Source organism: Petaurus breviceps, unplaced genomic scaffold, assembly GCF_028583685.1.
Source record: "Petaurus breviceps papuanus isolate PSGF00001 unplaced genomic scaffold, PetGlider_PUasm1.0 208, whole genome shotgun sequence".
Taxonomy (NCBI): Eukaryota; Metazoa; Chordata; class Mammalia; order Diprotodontia; family Petauridae; genus Petaurus; species Petaurus breviceps.
Genome location: NW_027185852.1, coordinates 31206491 through 31222579, shown reverse-complemented (window position 1 = coordinate 31222579; position 16089 = coordinate 31206491). Strand labels below are relative to the sequence as shown.

The window sequence follows — 16089 nt, the reverse complement described above, 5'->3', positions numbered from 1 at the left end:
GACAAGGACACCGTATATAAGCATATGCACCATAGGTACAGAGAATTAAGCCAATTAAGATCAAAGTTGTTCACTACAAGGAATGGTGTGGTAGAGATGAGGTTACAAGAAGCTGGGGGGGGATTAGGGAAGGCTTCCTACAGGAAGTACATCAGAGCAGAGAGGGATTCTGAGGAGGAGATAAGCAGGGAGGGCATTCCAGGTATGGGGAACAGCCAGTGCAAAGGCATGGAGATGGGAGATGAAGTGTCATGAATGAGGAACAGAAAAAAAGGCCAGTTTGGCAGAGTGTGAAAGGTGGCAGGGCATCCAGTGAGGGACTGCAAAGCTACCCTGGAAATGAAACAGAGACCTTTCCATTAGGTCTCAGAGGCAGTGGGGAGTAATAAACAGAGTGCTCACACAGGAGGACCTAGGCTCATGTCCTGCCTCTGACACTTCCTGTCAGTGTGACTTTATGCCTCAGTGGCTTCCTCTGTAAAATGGGGCCAATGATACCTGCACACCCCTCCTCACACTGAGAGGCCCTGCTGTGAGCAGACATGTAGTGCTTTGCAAACTTGAGGGAAGTTTAAGGACACTGTTATTACTGCTGCCTCAGGCAGTAGTGAGCGCCCCATTGCTGGCGGGGGTGCCTCTGAGGGACCTGCCAGCGCTGGGAGTCCCAGACTGCTCCCGGGGTTGCTCTCAAGGCCTTTTTCTTCTGCCTGAGGATGATGACCATTAAGAAGGACCAACCACCCAAAGAGATCATAAAAAGGGGGAAAAGATCCACATGTACAAACACATTTATAGCAGCTCTTTTTGTGGTGGCCAAGATTTGGAAGCCAAGGGGATGCCCATCCACTGGGGAATGACTGAACAAGGTGTGGTGTATGAATACTATTGTGCTAGGAGAAATGATGAGCAGACAGATTTCAGAAAAACCTGGAAAGACGGACATGAACTGATGCAGAGGGAAGTGAGCAGAACCAGGAGAGCATTGTACGCAGTAACAGCCACAGTGTGTGACAACTGACTCTCGATGGAAAATGCTGTTCACATCCAGAGAAAGAGCTGTGGAGTCTGAATGCAGAGACCATTTTCTTTTTTTTTCTCTCGTGGTTTTTCCCTTTTGTTCTGATTCTTCTTTTGCAACATGACTAATGTGGAAATATGTTTAATGTGATTGTACATGTATAGCCTATATCAGATTGTTTGTGTCTTGGGTAGGGAGGGGAGGGGGGAAGAGAGAAAAATTTGGAACTCAAAATCTTACAAAAGTGAATGCTGAAAGCTAACTAAATAAATAAAACTTATGCTAGGTACTGTAGAAAAAGAATAAAATGCAAACCAAATCAAAAAGAACCAACCAGTGGAAGCAGGGAGCAGGAAGGCCTGGGCCAGCAGTGGCTGCCCTATTCCGTGCCAGCAGGCTAGGCTGCCGCCCTTCTCACTCCCTGAGCTGGAATGACTCAGCAAAAGACTGAGGATGTTTCTAGAGGATGTGTCCCAGACCTGGGTGAGAGTGCTTGCTCAGCCTCCCTCTTCCCCATCTTCCTCAGTTTCCCCATCTGGACCAGCTCTCTGTCCTCTAAGGGCATCAGGCTGCCTGTCAACCCTGGTCAGGGCCCTGTCTTTTCCCCTAGCACCTTTGCTGGCCAACTCCTGAAGACAGTCAGGTTTTGGTCTACTTGTTTACTGGCCATGTTCAAGAGAAGCAGGTTCCCTTCTGCTCCCCACCTGAGAGGAGAGGGCTGGGGTCTCTCCCAGAGGAGTAACTGCGCTTCATGGGCTGTTTCCCCAGATTCTCCAGGCCTGCCCCCATGTTCTTGGATGACTCCTTCCGCAAGTGGGCCCGCATCCGAGACTTCGTGCCACCCTTTGGAATTAAAGGACAAGGTAGGTTGGGGGACCTGGGCCATGACATCCAACAGGGTCAGCACTGCCCAGGTAGCAAGCTGCTTTACTTGAGTGCCTGGCCTCCCCAGACCCTATAGTGCAGGGAGACAGGCTGGGTTCGAGAGGCTGGATCTGGATGTCAGGCATTTGACAGGTGTCTGTTCAGGTCCCTGTTTTGTGCCTGACAGTCCAGAGACAAAGGCAAAAATGCAACTTCTGGGGCGGCCAGGTAGCACAGCAAGTAAGAGCACCGGCTCCAGTGTTGAGAAGACCTGGAGATCGAATCCCGGGCTCAGACACTTAGCACCCACCCAGAAACACCTGGCGGTGTAACCTTGAGCAAGTTACTTAACCCCAATTGCTTAGGGGCGGCCAGGTGGCTCAGCGAGTAAGAGCACCGGTTCCAGTGTTGGGACGACCTGGAGATCGAATCCCGGACTCAGACACTCAGCACCACACCCAGAAATAACTGGCCGTGTAACCTTGAGCAAGTTATTTAACCCCAATTGCTTAAAAAAAAATAAAAAAAAATGCAACTTCTGCCTTCCTTATATTCTGAACCACAGTCAGACAGATCTGTACATCTCTAAGTGTGTTTGTGTGTGTGTGTGTGGGGGGGGGGTTTGGCAGTGGGAAACTTGGCAGTGCCACAGAAGGGGGGACTTAAACCTCACCTCACAGGAAATGAGGACCCTTGGAGTAGACATGAGGAGGGAGAACCTTCAGGGCCTGGCTGGGAGACTGTGGCCAAGTCTCTTTCTCTCCCTGGGAATCTCACTGGATCCTCATATTCCTCCCCTCTCCCCAACAAAGAGAGGGACTGGTATAAAATGGTTGCCTGTTTTCTCATGCATTTGCATAAATGTCCCAGGTCCAAACACTCTTATACGTTCAGGCTCCCATGGATACTGGAGGTCCCTCATGGGCACAGGTACACACATGTGCATGCACACACATACACACCCTTTCATGTGTGAGCATAGTGTACAAACTCTATCCATTGTGTCCCCTGAGCCCAGAAGGGAGGCTACAGGTCTCCCAGGCCCTTTGGGCATGATGATGGCCTTCTGGAAAAGGGAGCAGGGCCTGTACCCTCCTACCCACATGTAGGGCCTGGATTCTGGAAATGGCCTGTGGGGGGGTGAGGCAACCTGCCCATCTGCCCTGTTGCCTTGGCTCTGGCCTGACCTTCAGCTTGGCTCTCTGGCATCCCCAGACCTGCACCAAAAAGGCCTGGGGAAGACCATGATGAGGGGGGGCTGCAGGGCCAGGATCGCATCAGGAAGGGAGGTTACACAGTGAAGCTTCCAAATGGTCTTTGCAGAGGAGAGTTTCTAGAGTCAGACACCCTTCTAAAGCAGCCTTCTCTGTGCCACAGATAACCTGATCAAAGCCATCCTGTCAGCCACCAAAGAGTATCGCCTGACACCTGCCCTGGACAGGTAAGGCCTGAGCAGAGCCCACAGCCCTCAGGGCCCTGGAACCTGGGGACCTGCCCAGCCTCCTTCCTCAGGCCTCCTTGGCCCTCCCCTCGTTTCTGGCCTCCCAGAGTCACATGCTCTCTGAGAGTTCTCAGAAGCCCTTGTGCAGCCCAGACCTGAACAAGGAAGCTTCCTTAGCATCCCCAACAGGAGGCTGCCTGGCCTCTCCTTAAAGACCTCCAGTGGGCAAGGCCCTCCCCCCCTTCTTCCTGAGGCCTCCCGTTTCACTCTGGAGATCTCCTGGGTGTTAGGAAGTTCTGCTTCTGTGAACCACCTAGGCTTCTACCTTTATCCTCCATGGGCTGCCCCTGTGTATGCCTTTTAAAATCTCCACTGGTCAGAGAGTTCCCTGTGCAGCCACACTCCCTTCCCTGCCAGTCTGCTCTGTCCTCGTTTCTTTCTCTTTCTCTTGTTTATTTCTTTCCCCACTTTTTCTTCTCTACCCCCTGTGCCACCATTTTGAGGCCCTCACCAGCACAACGGGACAGACACTGACCCACATGGAATAGGAAGGAGCAGCCCAGAGACATCACCTCCTGGCTGGAGGGTCACTTACCAGTCACAAGGTTCTAGGGATGTGATGGGCCACACCTGCCCCACTCCCTCTTCTGCTTCCCAATGGACAATGTCTGAAGCTCCTTGAGCATCAGTAGCAGGCTTGGCAGACAGGGAGTCTGAGGTCTTGGGGGAGCTGGGCTGGCTGACCATTGGTTCCAGAACTTTGGGCCCAGCCAAACTTGAGGGGCCTCTGCTGTTCCCCACAGCCTCAGCTGCCGCCGCTGCATCATCATAGGCAACGGAGGCGTCCTTGCCAACAAGTCCTTGGGAGCCCGGATTGATGACTATGACATTGTGGTCAGGTGAGCTTTGGGCAGGGGAGGTGGACTCTGGTCTCTGGTGGGTGGCCTCAGCAGCATTCCAAGGCCCTCTACTTGCCGACAAGTACTGGCTGCTGGCTCCTGTGGCCCCTTCCTCCTCACAGGATGAGGACCACAGGCTACTTCCTCCATAGCTATGGAGGGGGAAACTGAGGCTGGGAGCCAGGGGTGGGATGAGGAGGGCTCTGGAAGGACTTCTCAGGGACCAACACTGACCATACTTCACCAGGCTGAACTCAGCTCCGGTGAAGGGCTTCGAGAAGGACGTCGGGGGCAAGACCACCCTGCGCATCACTTACCCTGAGGGTGCCATGCAGCGGCCGGAAGAGTATGAGAAGGATTCACTCTTTGTCCTGGCTGGCTTCAAGTGGCAAGATTTCAAGTGGCTCAAGTACATTGTCTACAAGGAGAAAGTGGTGAGCCCAGGCCTTCAGGCCGACCACACGGCTGTGGCACCTCTGGGGCTGGTCTCCCTGGGTACCACCCGCCTCCCACTGTCCATGCGCCCTGTGGTCAGGAGGGCCTGGCGTCAGATGAAGCGGTTCCCAGGAGTCTTTGCCCACTGGAAGATGATTCCTAGCCCGCGGGTGCCCCCTGAACCTTCCTGACCATCACCCAGTCTGAACTAGGGAGGGGAGACTTGCTGGCACCACTGGGTCTTCAGGGATGAGAGCCCAACCTCTGGGGGCATGCCCGAGTAGCAATTTAAGATTTCTAAAGTGCTATACAGATGGGGTATTGTCGCTATTACTTAAAATTTATAGAGTGCTCTAAGGTTTGCAAAGCTCTTTGTTTCCTTTGATCCTCACAAAAACCCTAGAGTTGATGCTTTCCCATTTTACAGATGAGGTAAATGCTCAGGGTCCCACAGCTCCTAAGGCTCTGAGGTAGGATCTAAACTCAGATCTTCCTGGCATAGAATCCCTGGCTTCCTGTTGGGCTGTGCCCCAGGTCTGCCTTCCCCCTGAGGGCTTTCTTGGTGCACCAGCTGCTGGAGTTGTACTTTCTAGGACAGAAGCCTGGCTCAAGCCATCTGCTGCAGAATGTAAGCCCTGTGAGGGCGGGCTCTGAGCTGGTGCAGGGAGGCTGTAGTGCCTCCTCTATGCTACTTGGTTGGGGGTGGAGCCTCAGGCAAGAAGAAGTCCACTTCATGCCTTGCATGTCATCTTCCAGATCCTTCAGCAATGCCTTCAGCCTGCCCAGGCTTAGTTCCCATGCCCGGTTCCCTGCAGGCCCATCACCTTTGCCTCTGATGGAAAATGTTCCAGGACAGAGGAGGATGGTGGCTCCTCTGCCCTTTATCATCTTAGAGACTTGCCCAGGGGCACAGGGAGGCCAAGTCTGGCTGGCTCTCTACCCAGCACAATGCCCGGCCTCTGTGTGCCCCCCTTCCTGCTCACACAGTCAGGGCCAATGTTTTCTGTAGTCTCGTGTCTCTGCCTGGTCCAGGCTAGGCCTCCCTGACATCGTCCCTGCTTTGTATCTGTCACGTTTCTCTAGGAAAAATGGCCGTGGGAGGCTACATGGGTGCTTCCGTCCACGCTCTTCCCATAGCTGCCAGCTTTCCTCCTCCTCATCTTTGTCCTGGCTTCCCTGACCTTGGTTCTAGTCAGCCCGAGCCTGCAGCAGGGCCTGCAGGCAGCTCCCCTTGTCAGGGCTGCCAAGATGTGGCCAAGCCCATCCTACCCCAGACCCTCATTAAGCATCTGCTGTGCCAGGCCCTGTGCTGCTGAGTGCTCCACAAATGATTTCATTTGTTCCTCACAACAACCCTGTGACTAAATGCTATTATAATCCCCACTTTACAGTTGAGGTTAAGTGACTTTCCCAGGGTCACTAGTTAGTGGCTTACTAGCTAGTAAGCATCTGAGGCTAGATTTGAACTCCTGACTCCAGGGCCAGTGCCCTACCCACTGCACCAGCTAGAGGCTGTGGTAGCACCACAGAGTATATGAAGGGGCCTAATGTAGAATAAGCCCAGACAGGTAGCTTGGAGTCAGGCTCTGAAGGCCTTCACTTGCCAAATAGAGGAGTTTGTCTAATGGGCAGCCCCCCTCTGAGGGGAGGATCAGTACATTGATAAGGGGAATGATGTGGTCAGAGCTGTACTTTAGGAAGAGAACTCTGACAGCTGTGCAGAGGATGGGCTGGAGAGCCTGGAGGCAGGGAGCCCAGTGCAGCAGTCTAGGTGAGGGGGGTGTGTGTGTACATGCGTGTGTGTACGTGCGTGCATGTGTATGTGCGTGTGTGAGTGTGTGTGCATGTGTGTGTGGCTGTGTATGCGTGTGTGCATGTGCCTGTGCATGTGTGTGTGCACGTGCTTGTGTGTGTGTGTGTGTGTGTGTGCATGCACAGAGGGGCACAGAGATACTGGGAAGGGATAAGACTTGGCAATGGATTAAAGCTGGGGTACATGTTGAGGGAAGAGTGGAGGCCAGGTGTGAGGAGGGCAGGGAAGTTCAGAAGAGAGTGCGAACTAATGGGTTTTGTTTTGCATATGTTGAGTTTGAAATGCCCAAGACCTCCAGGTGGAAATGTCCAGTAGACAGTGTATGATGTGGACTTCCTGAGGGTCAGGAGAGAGTCAAGAAGTAGAGGGATGGAGCTCTGAGTCCTCTTCAGGGATGGGACACTTGCTCCTGTGGGAGCTGATGAAGTCACCAAGAGAGGTGGTGTAGAGAGAGAAGGCCTGGGATAGGACCCAGGAGAGGTCAGACAGACAGGATGTTGAGGCAGTCACGTCTTTTCTAAGCCTTTTCTGAGAGTTTGACTGAGAAAAGGAGGAGAGATTAAGGCAAGGTTTCCAAAGAGAAAGGCAGAATGGGGAGGTGAACAGTAGATCTCTGGGCCACAACTTGAATGTGGGAACAACAGGCTCCTGGCCAGGGATGGAGTGTAGCTAAAAAGGACTGAAAAGATGGAATTTGTTGGGAGTCTTGCAAGTCTAAGAAAAAGACTTCCACTGGAAAAAGAAGGGGAAAGGGGAAAACTGCACACCTCCCAGACATACAGCAGAGAGCAGCTGGAGTGCAGGAAGGGACCAGCAGTGGAGACACCCAGAAGTCTAAGAAAGGAGACACAGTCCAAGAAAGAAGCCAGCGGCAGCAAGGAGAACAAAGAGGAAATCCTGAGGCCGGGAGGCAAATCTGATCTCCCAGTCACCACCACAGAGTCTGGGTGGGAGGAGATCCATTAACTGGGATGTGCACAGGACCCAGGACGGGCTTTAAAATGTGTATGGGGTGAGGACAGAGGAGCACTGTCTATTAAGAATATTCACATATTCATGTCTATGTGAGGAGAACCAGGAGCCAGTGGAAGAAGGCACAGCCGAAAACAGAGAGTGGAGAGAGAGGTAAATTGTCCTCAGAGCTGCCTAAATGCCACTGAGACAGAAGGAAATAGAGGAGGAGTCCATCAGTAAACAAACATTGCTTAAGTGCCGACTGCACGAAGGCACGGTGGTAAGCCCTGGGAATATACAGAAAGGCAGAGGACAGTCTGTCTTTTGAGGGGCTTATGGTCTGATAGGAAAGACAAGAGGAAAACAGCAGAGTACAGATGAGCCCTGGAGATGCTGGCAGAAGGAACGCGCTGTAATTGGGGCAAATGAGGGAAGCCAGGAGGCAGAGATGAGGGGGGAGAGCACTCCAGGCAGGGGGCACAGCCAGTGACCACGCCTGGAGGCAGGAGATGGAGGAACCTGGAGTCTAGGGTCGCCGGATTACAGGGTGAGTGTAAGGAGACTGGAAAGGAAGGAAAGATTCCCGGTCAGGGAGAACAGAGTTTTACACTGGTCCTGGGGTTGATAAGAGCCCCTGAAGCTTCTAGAGGGGAGGTGGGCTGACACATGGGGTCTGCCCTTAGGAAGACCACTTTGCCAGGTGAGGGGGGGGTGCTCCAGGCAGGCAGACCCTCAGCAACCAGGACAGTGGGGCGGGGGGTAGGAGATCAGGGCCTGTACCGAGCTGGGGCAGTCTTGGGCAAGAGAAGGGAGCCGAATTGGAGAGATGTTGTGAAGGTGAAAACGACAGGCTGTGGCAATAGACTAGATCTGGGGGAGGCGGATAAAGTGAGGAGGGGAGGATGGCCCCTAGTTCCTGAGCCTGGGGGACTGAGGATGGTGAGAGGGAAGTTTGGAGGGAGGGACAATGAGTTCCATTTTGGACCTTGGAGTTTTGATGTCTGTGGGACATTCAGTTTAACATGACTGGTTAGTTGGATATTGGAATCTGGAGGTGGGGAGCGCACTAGCTGGGTAGATATGAGGAGGTCATTGAAACCATGGGGCTAAGGAGGCCCCTAAGTGCAGTGTCCTGATGGAGAAGGGGGAGAGGACTTTGGGTAGCAGATCCCCACCCCGGCCCCGGACCTTGGGAGAGCCAAGGTGGGGCACGAGGAGCATCTCCAAGCTCCTTGCCTTCTGCATCTGATTCTCAGCAACAAGAAAGAATGTTTTGCTGAAGCTTACAGTGATAGGAATCTTGGGAGGACGTGTTAATAGTGTGTTTTCTTTTTCTCTTCTCAGAATTTGTGATAGAGCAGGAGAAAGCCAGGGCTAGTCTGCAAGTGCCCTGGATTGGGAGAGAGCAGATTACATTGGGGTGGGTCCAAGAGAGGAGAGCTGGGACCCCCCACACTAAAGTATCAGCAGAAGTCAGCCTTTGGGGACTTGGGGAATGCTTGGGAATGAAATCCTCAAGATACAAAGAGAAATGATCTTGGTGAAGACTGTTGTCTAAAAAGCCTGATGTGGCGGCATGAGGAGCCTTGATTTCCCTAAGGCAGACGCAGGCCAGAGCAAGGGCGTTAATGAGCATGGGAATGGCCATGCTGCTCCTTAGAACAGGAACAGGAAACCCCGTTTGTCCAGCACGCTGAGGCTGGCAGTGGGATGGTGGCTCTGCGTTATCTCACTGTGGCATCGGGGAGGCTTATGGGGTCTTGGGCAGAGCTTTCAGGCCTGGTTGGGAGGGGTCCTCTCGGTCTTCAGCCCCCAGGACACATCTGGAGGATGGGGCTCATTGCTCTGTGGCATGGATTAGGAAGGACATTGAGAAGCTGGTGAGGGAGGATTCAGAGGAAGGCACCCACAATAGAGAGAGGCTTCAGGTCCAGGGAAGGAGAGGAGAGAGTGAAGGTGGCACATTTAGTTTGGAGAAGGGAAGACTCAGGGGAACAGGAGAGCAGCCTTCAGGTATGTGAATGGCTGTCCTATGGCGGGGGAGTAGACTTGTCATGCTTGGCACCCCTAGAGGTCAGGACCAAGAGCAATGTGTGAGGCAAATTCTCAAGAGGAGAACATAGGCTTAACGTCAGGGAGTGCTCTGCAGTGGCCTAGGAGGGGGATGCTGCAGGCCCGTTCTCCTAGGCCCCGCCACTTTGCCCAGCGTTTATCACCAGAAGCCAGAGTTAGGCACTAGAGGAGGAGGGGGATGCCCTGATGGCAGCTGACCCCCAGCCCAGCCCCCAAGCCTCTCACCTGCTCCTTCCTCATTCCTTCCTCCCAGGACAGGAAATGTGTTATTACACGGCTGACTAGTCCTGCTGAAAGACTCAGGCCTGAAGCCTGGGCCCCCTCCATCCCTGCAGGGTAGGCGAGAGTAAGGAGGGTTGTTCTAGCGGGTGTGGTCCCTGACCCAAGCCTGCCCTCTATCCTTGGGAGCTCCTACTCCCAGACAGGCAGACTGCATGGAGAGTTGTGTTTGTAGGGGAGGGGTGGGGGAGGCTTTCCATGTCTGGTAAATCTCTACTCAGCAATCGGGAAGCCCTCACCCAGGGCCCCAGGTCTAGGCTTGGCCTCTCTAGCTAAGTGTCTGGACCTCAGGAGCCTGGGAGCTGCCTGGAGTGGTATCTGCAGCCTGAGACTACAGAGGCAAGGCAAGTGAGGCACTGGGGGAGTATAGGGGGTCTGGAATCTGCTTTGCGAACGAGTGACTTTGCTTTTTGTGACTCTCTACCTGGGGAGGGCCCAGGGTGAGAGAAGGCCTGCACAGGTACAGTATTCATCTACCAGGCTGGGCTGTCCAAAGACAGGGGAGGAGTCATAGCCTCAGACCCCAAGTCCCTGACAATTGGAGCTCAGGCTCCCAGCTGCCTGTGTAAGGCTGTTCTAGGCCCACCACAGGGTCATGCCTCCTTCCTCTGGGAAATGCATGGGCCTATGGAAAACCTTCAGAAACAGGAGGGAAGAACCACAAATCCCAGTGAGGAAAGTGCCATGGATTAAGGGCATCGTCCCCTGACCTGAGACACAGCTCACCCACCAACCATCCTCTGAAACACGGACCAGTCATCTGCCTCACACTGGAGTGATGGGACTGTTCATCACCTCTGGGTTACTACCTCTGACCCCTCAGACTGGTGAGGGCCTCCCTACCTCTGCTCATCCCCCTCCTTCTTCCACGTGCCAGCCCTTCACATACTTGCAAACAGCTCTCATACCGTGCCCCCCAGTGCCTCATTTCCCCAGGCTGCTCCTTTCCCACTGCTCTGCCTGGGCCTCATGTGGTACAGTCTCCAGGCTTTGCACCAGCCTACACTCTCTCCTTTGGACACTCTCCAAATGGTTAGGGAACTTCTAAAATGTGGTGCTCAGAACCATGGGTAATCTTCCATATGTGTTCTGACCAGGGCAGAGTTTACCAGAACCACCACATCCTCCCCCCAGCCTTGTCTCAGACACTTGGTTGTCAGTGCAGCCCGGGGTGGCCTGAGCATTGGGGGCTGCCATGTCATACTATGAACCGCAAGTGAGCTTGTGGTTTGTTGAGCCACCCCACCCCCCTCCAGATCCTTTTCAGAGTGCTGTCAAGCTGTGCCTTGGTCATCTTGTGCTTGTGAAACAGAATTTTTGGGTCTAAATGTCATAATGTTCACTTATCCTCATTCTTTTATCTTCTTAGATTCAGACCAACATTGGACCCAATGGCGCAATCTCTCTTGGGATCCTGCCATGTCCTTTCTGACATGCACGCTTCATTTCCATTTCTAAGTCAGACCCAGAGTAGGATTTTCCCTTATTGGTTCTTCCATCTGGTGAAGGATGAAGTAGACATTCCTGGCTGTTTCTCACTCTTCATGGTTGCAGTCTGCCTTCTGGTCCAGCTGACCTGCTAGCTCTTTCCCATAGGCAAAACCCACCTCCCACCTCCATGCCTTTGCACAGGCGGCCCTTCTTTACCTGCACTGCTTCCAATCATTGGCTGCCTTCAGAGCAGGACTCGGGCACCCGCTCCACAAGTCCCCCCCCCTCCTAGACCATCCCTAGTTGGGAGGCTCTCTGCTTCCCAGCATTACTTTGGATTGATCCTATCTAAATACACATTACAAGGCCCCTGGAGGGTGGGGACTGCTGTGCTTTTATTTTTATAACAATGACAACAATAGCTAGCATTTATATAACACCTACTGTGCGCCAGACCCTGCTAAGTGCTTTACAAATATTAGTTGATTTGAGCCTCACTACAGCCCTGGGCACCAGATGCTTTTATTATCCCCATTTTACAACTGGGGAAACCAAGGCAGCAGAGGTTAACTGACTTGCCCAAGGTCACACAGCTAGTAAGTGTCTGTCTGTGATCGGATCTGAACTCAGGTCTTCCTGTCAGGCTCTCTCCAGTGGGTCACCTGTCTCCTGTGATTAGCACAGTTATCTAGCCCTTAGCACAGTGTAGCTACTTAATAAAGGCATATTGAATTGGATTGAGCTGCTTTTGGCAGAGAGAGATCCATCAGGTGTCAGAATGATGGCCGTAGTCCCCAGTCCCCTGGGTCTGTTTCCCAGTCTCCTCTTTCTGTCCCAATGGTCTGTAGTCCTCTCTGATGACAGTACTGATTCTTGCTACAGGACTCCACTCCACCCACTCTGGTTCCTGGACTTCTGACATGTGTATCTTCCTAACAGACAATGCTCCTTTGTCCCCACCCCTTCTTTCCCTATCCTGTTTCTTTTGAATAAAGTATGTGATTCCGGAGCCCTATTCAAGTCAGGGATGGTGTTTGGGAGATCAAATTTGCCTCCCGGCCTTAGGACATTCTGCTTCATGCTTTTGCATAAAGACACCTGAGGCTGGGCTTTATAACTGCCTTCTTTCTATCCTCCTACAATGTAGCTGCTCTATGTGATATCTGGCTAGGATGTACACTGGCAGTTTTCTCTATCCTTTTTCAGGTAGAAGCCTTCCTTTTTAGATTTGCAAGACTCTGAGCAAATATTTTCTTATCAGTCTTCCTTAGCTATACTCCATCCCTGGCCAGGAGCCTGTCATACCTACATTTTAAGCTGTGATCCAAAGGTCCAAATTGTGTTATGAGTGGTGGTGCCCATAATTGAAATAGGGAAGTCCATAGACAGGGGCTTCTGGGAGGACATATGGTTTCAGAAATGCCTAGAGGACATCCAGCTGGCAATGCTGCCTAGGAGAGAGGTGGGAACGTGGGACTGCAGCTCAGGACAGGAATGCTAGGAGGTTATGAAATCCCTGATGGAGGGGAAGAAGAAGGGCTCAGGCCACAGCACCTGGGCAGGGCAGGCATCCAAGATTAGGGAGTGCCACGTGACCACTGATCCAGCAAAGGCAGAGGCAGAGGCAGAAAACCAGGAGAGAGCAGTGACGCGGAGGCTCGGGGAAGAGAGACTGTGAGGGGCAGGTGGGCAAGTGGTCAGGGAGGATGAGGCTGAGTGGAACTTGGAGACTTTGTTGGTGACCTTTGAGGATCAGCCAGGGAAGATGAGGGCCCCTGCCCACAGCTGCTTGTGCCTTCCCTCCCAAACAACCTCCTGTTGAATTACTTTGCATTCATTTTATTTACCCATAGTATACATACGCTGTACATATTTTTGGGTGCGTCTCTTGCCTCCCTGCTTAGAATGGGAGCTCCTGGTGAAGAGAGGTCATCTTATTCTTGGTCCTTATATGCCTAGTGCCTGTCCGATCCAGTACCTAGCACAGAGTAGGTATTTAATTAATGCTTATTGATTGATTGTGGTGGACCCAGGAGTCCTGACAAAGTTGTGTGCCTTAGCTTAGTGGGAGTGAGCTGTATCCCAGCAGGAAGTGAGCAGATAGATGGTGGGGGCAATCCAGAGCTGAGCGTCAGTGAGGCATGAGAGGCCAGAGGACAAAGGAAGAGGAATTCAAGCAGAGAGGATGGTATAAAGTTGGGCTCATTGACCATAAGGCCAAGGTCTGTGAGGAGAAAAGGCCAGATCAGGATCACAGCGGCCAAGAGTCAGAGGGACGCAAGAAGCCAAACCAGACACAGAGGGGATATCCCCTATGCTCTGACAGGAAGGCCTTTGGCCTCAGCCTGGAGACCTCCAAGGTAGTGATGCCATGCTCCTCCTAGGCTAGCCTTTACCACTCTGGGACAGCTCTCATCATTAGGGGCGATGGCCTGGGGGACCTAGGATAGGGAGCACCTGGCTGGGAGCTTGGGGGAAGTGAGGCAAAGGAAGCTTTAGGATGATAGAGAGGGATTTCTGAGTTCTGGGTAATGGCTGTGGAACACTTCAGATGCTGGTATGGGTATGGCTGGGGGGAGAAAGGGCACAGATCCCAGCTGAGCTGGAGACTGACGGGGAGTCAGGGCGTCTGACGGCATGTCTGAGGACATATTAAAGTCCCCATGTTTGAGGGGCTGACTGAAGCCAGGGCTCAGGGCTCTGAGCTCCTGGGGCTATAAGTCTGTAGGAGGGAGGTTGACAGGATGATGAAGATCAATGATTCTGAGGAGGAGAGGCTGTGAGAAGCAGGGAGTCGGCCTCTTCCTCTGGGCCCAGTGGGGCTGGCAGGGGTGGGAAGGGGGAGCTGGGTTTCCACAAGGCTAGGAGGTAGAAGGCCCATAAAAGAGGTCTAAGGTGGAGAGAAGTTTGTTACCAGAGTGTGGGATCCAGCAGAGGAGCCCCAGAAGGAATAATGGAGGGACAGAAGGAGAACTAAGAGACTGGAGTCTACTGGGAGCAAGGGGAGGGGAGGGAAGGGTGGTTCCCAGCAGTGCTGACTGCTGCAGGGAGAACTGGAAGGATTGGAGGAGAGGGAGGGGGAGCCCAGTTTTCAGAAGGAAAAAAAGGGCAGGCCTTTTGTATTTGGCTATGTCGCCAGCCTGGGTGTGTGTGTGTGTGTGTGTGCGCGCGCGTGTGTAAGCCAGACTGATGGGCTTCCCAGGCAACAAATAGGGGAGAAAAGGGAGACCAGCTCTTCAGGTCAAAAGACGTGGTTTAAAGACCTGAGAAGGGGTGGGATGGTGCAGGAATAGAAGTACAAGAAAGAGAAAATGGTCCATCATCCCTGGAGGTGCTAACTGGCCAGCCCAGCTTGGTCAGCCAGAAAGCAGACCTTCCCTTTGGGGCAGTCCCCAGCCTGAATACAGAGCATGGTATGTAGGAGGCCCTTAATGTCTGCTGAATCAAACTATTGAATTTCATCTGCAGACCTGGTTGCCTTGCCACATGTACCTTCATCCGAGTCACTGATCAAAGTACCTAGTGCTTCTGCATCAGTATACAAAGTACCCTGATAAAAGAACAGAGGAATAGCCAGTAAGTGTCTGAGGCTGACTTTGAACTCAGGCCTTCCTGACTCCAGGCCCAGGGCTTTATCCAAGTGTATCCTTGTCCTCTGCTGCAAGCTGCTGTTATCCCCATTTCACAGATGAAGAGACTGAGGCCCACAGAGCCAGTAGAATGGCCAAGCAGAGATGTTACGCTGTGCTGAGGGGTCCCTGTTTGGCTCTTGTTCATCCAGCTCTGAAGCCACTTTGGGGTCCTCCAGCCTCAGCCACAATAAGGATGTGCGAGGTAGGCTCTGCTTTGATGGAGCAGTCCAGAGGGTTTTTGGCTCCTTTGTCTCTGGCAGTCCCTGTAGGCCTCTCAAGAGACCAGAGGACAAGGAGATAGCTCTTGAGAGTCCCTTCAGAGTGTCAGCTCCCTGAGGGCGGGCCTGGTCTCTCTTCTGTCGCTGTTTGCCTTCTGCTGATTGATCCCCATATTTTTAGACTGTTTTCATGAGAAATGATGACAAACAGGCCTGTGGTTTGGCAGCTGATGATGGGGATACTGCTTGTGGTTTTTTCCCCCATCATTCTGGGATTTCCCCTCTCCTATCTCTCGAGAATGAGTTTCTCATTTCCCTGGGAGCCCAGCTTCCTGATTATCTTTGGTCAGGTGTGGCTACTCTTCCAGGGGAAGCCAGACTCCACTTCTGGGTGGTGGTCTCCTTTCTCTTTACCCATCTTATAGAGCTTCCATGTGGTCCCCCTTTCCCTCCCCCCCCCCACAATCCAGATGTTTCTTTCACTGTAAGCAACAACTGCCCCAACTACAGGCTTAGGAGAACCTGGCATGGGGATGCTAAGGGAGAAGGTTAATGATTTGAATCAAGAGCTAGACCAGAACTCAGGTGCCAGCTGAGCCAATGTTCTCATTTTATAGATTAGACAGGCCTTGAGGAAAAGGCCCAAAGGTCTTGTGTCAAGTCAATTTCTGAGCTGAGGCCAGCAGAAACAGGACGGAGAGAGCTGAGGGAGTACCACCTAACTGCCTGTGTCTTCATTTTCCAGGTTCCTTATAGGAAAGAATGGTCAAGAAAGCAAACAAGATAGAGAGAGCGAGGCAGCCAGGAAGACAGAGCGAGGCAGTGCCCACCACCCTCGAGGCAGCAGCAGTGTGAGCTAGTGTGGAGAGGGAGGCAGAGCACACAAGGGCAGGGTGGGGGCAGAGGCCCCCCAGGAGGCATCAGCAGGCCAGGAGAGGCCAGAGGGAGGAGGGGGGCAAGCCTGGGGACTGAGACAGGACGTTGACAGTCCTCAAACACAACCTGCCTCATAACCATTCATGCCCCTTTCCT

The 16089-nt window shown here is 52.8% G+C and overlaps 1 protein-coding gene across 7 annotated transcripts in view; it reads left to right on the top strand.

Annotated features, from left to right (window-relative positions):
* The window catches only part of LOC138165431 (CMP-N-acetylneuraminate-beta-1,4-galactoside alpha-2,3-sialyltransferase), a 144535-nt gene that overhangs the window by 121794 nt on the left and 6652 nt on the right, over positions 1-16089 (top strand). For all 7 annotated transcript variants that reach the window (XM_069093779.1, XM_069093778.1, XM_069093776.1 and 4 more), the window contains 4 exons: positions 1787-1881; positions 3260-3323; positions 4127-4222; positions 4470-4656. In XM_069093779.1, the coding sequence (XP_068949880.1) occupies positions 1787-1881; positions 3260-3323; positions 4127-4222; positions 4470-4656 (442 nt within the window). The remainder of the gene's footprint in view (positions 1-1786; positions 1882-3259; positions 3324-4126; positions 4223-4469; positions 4657-16089) is intronic.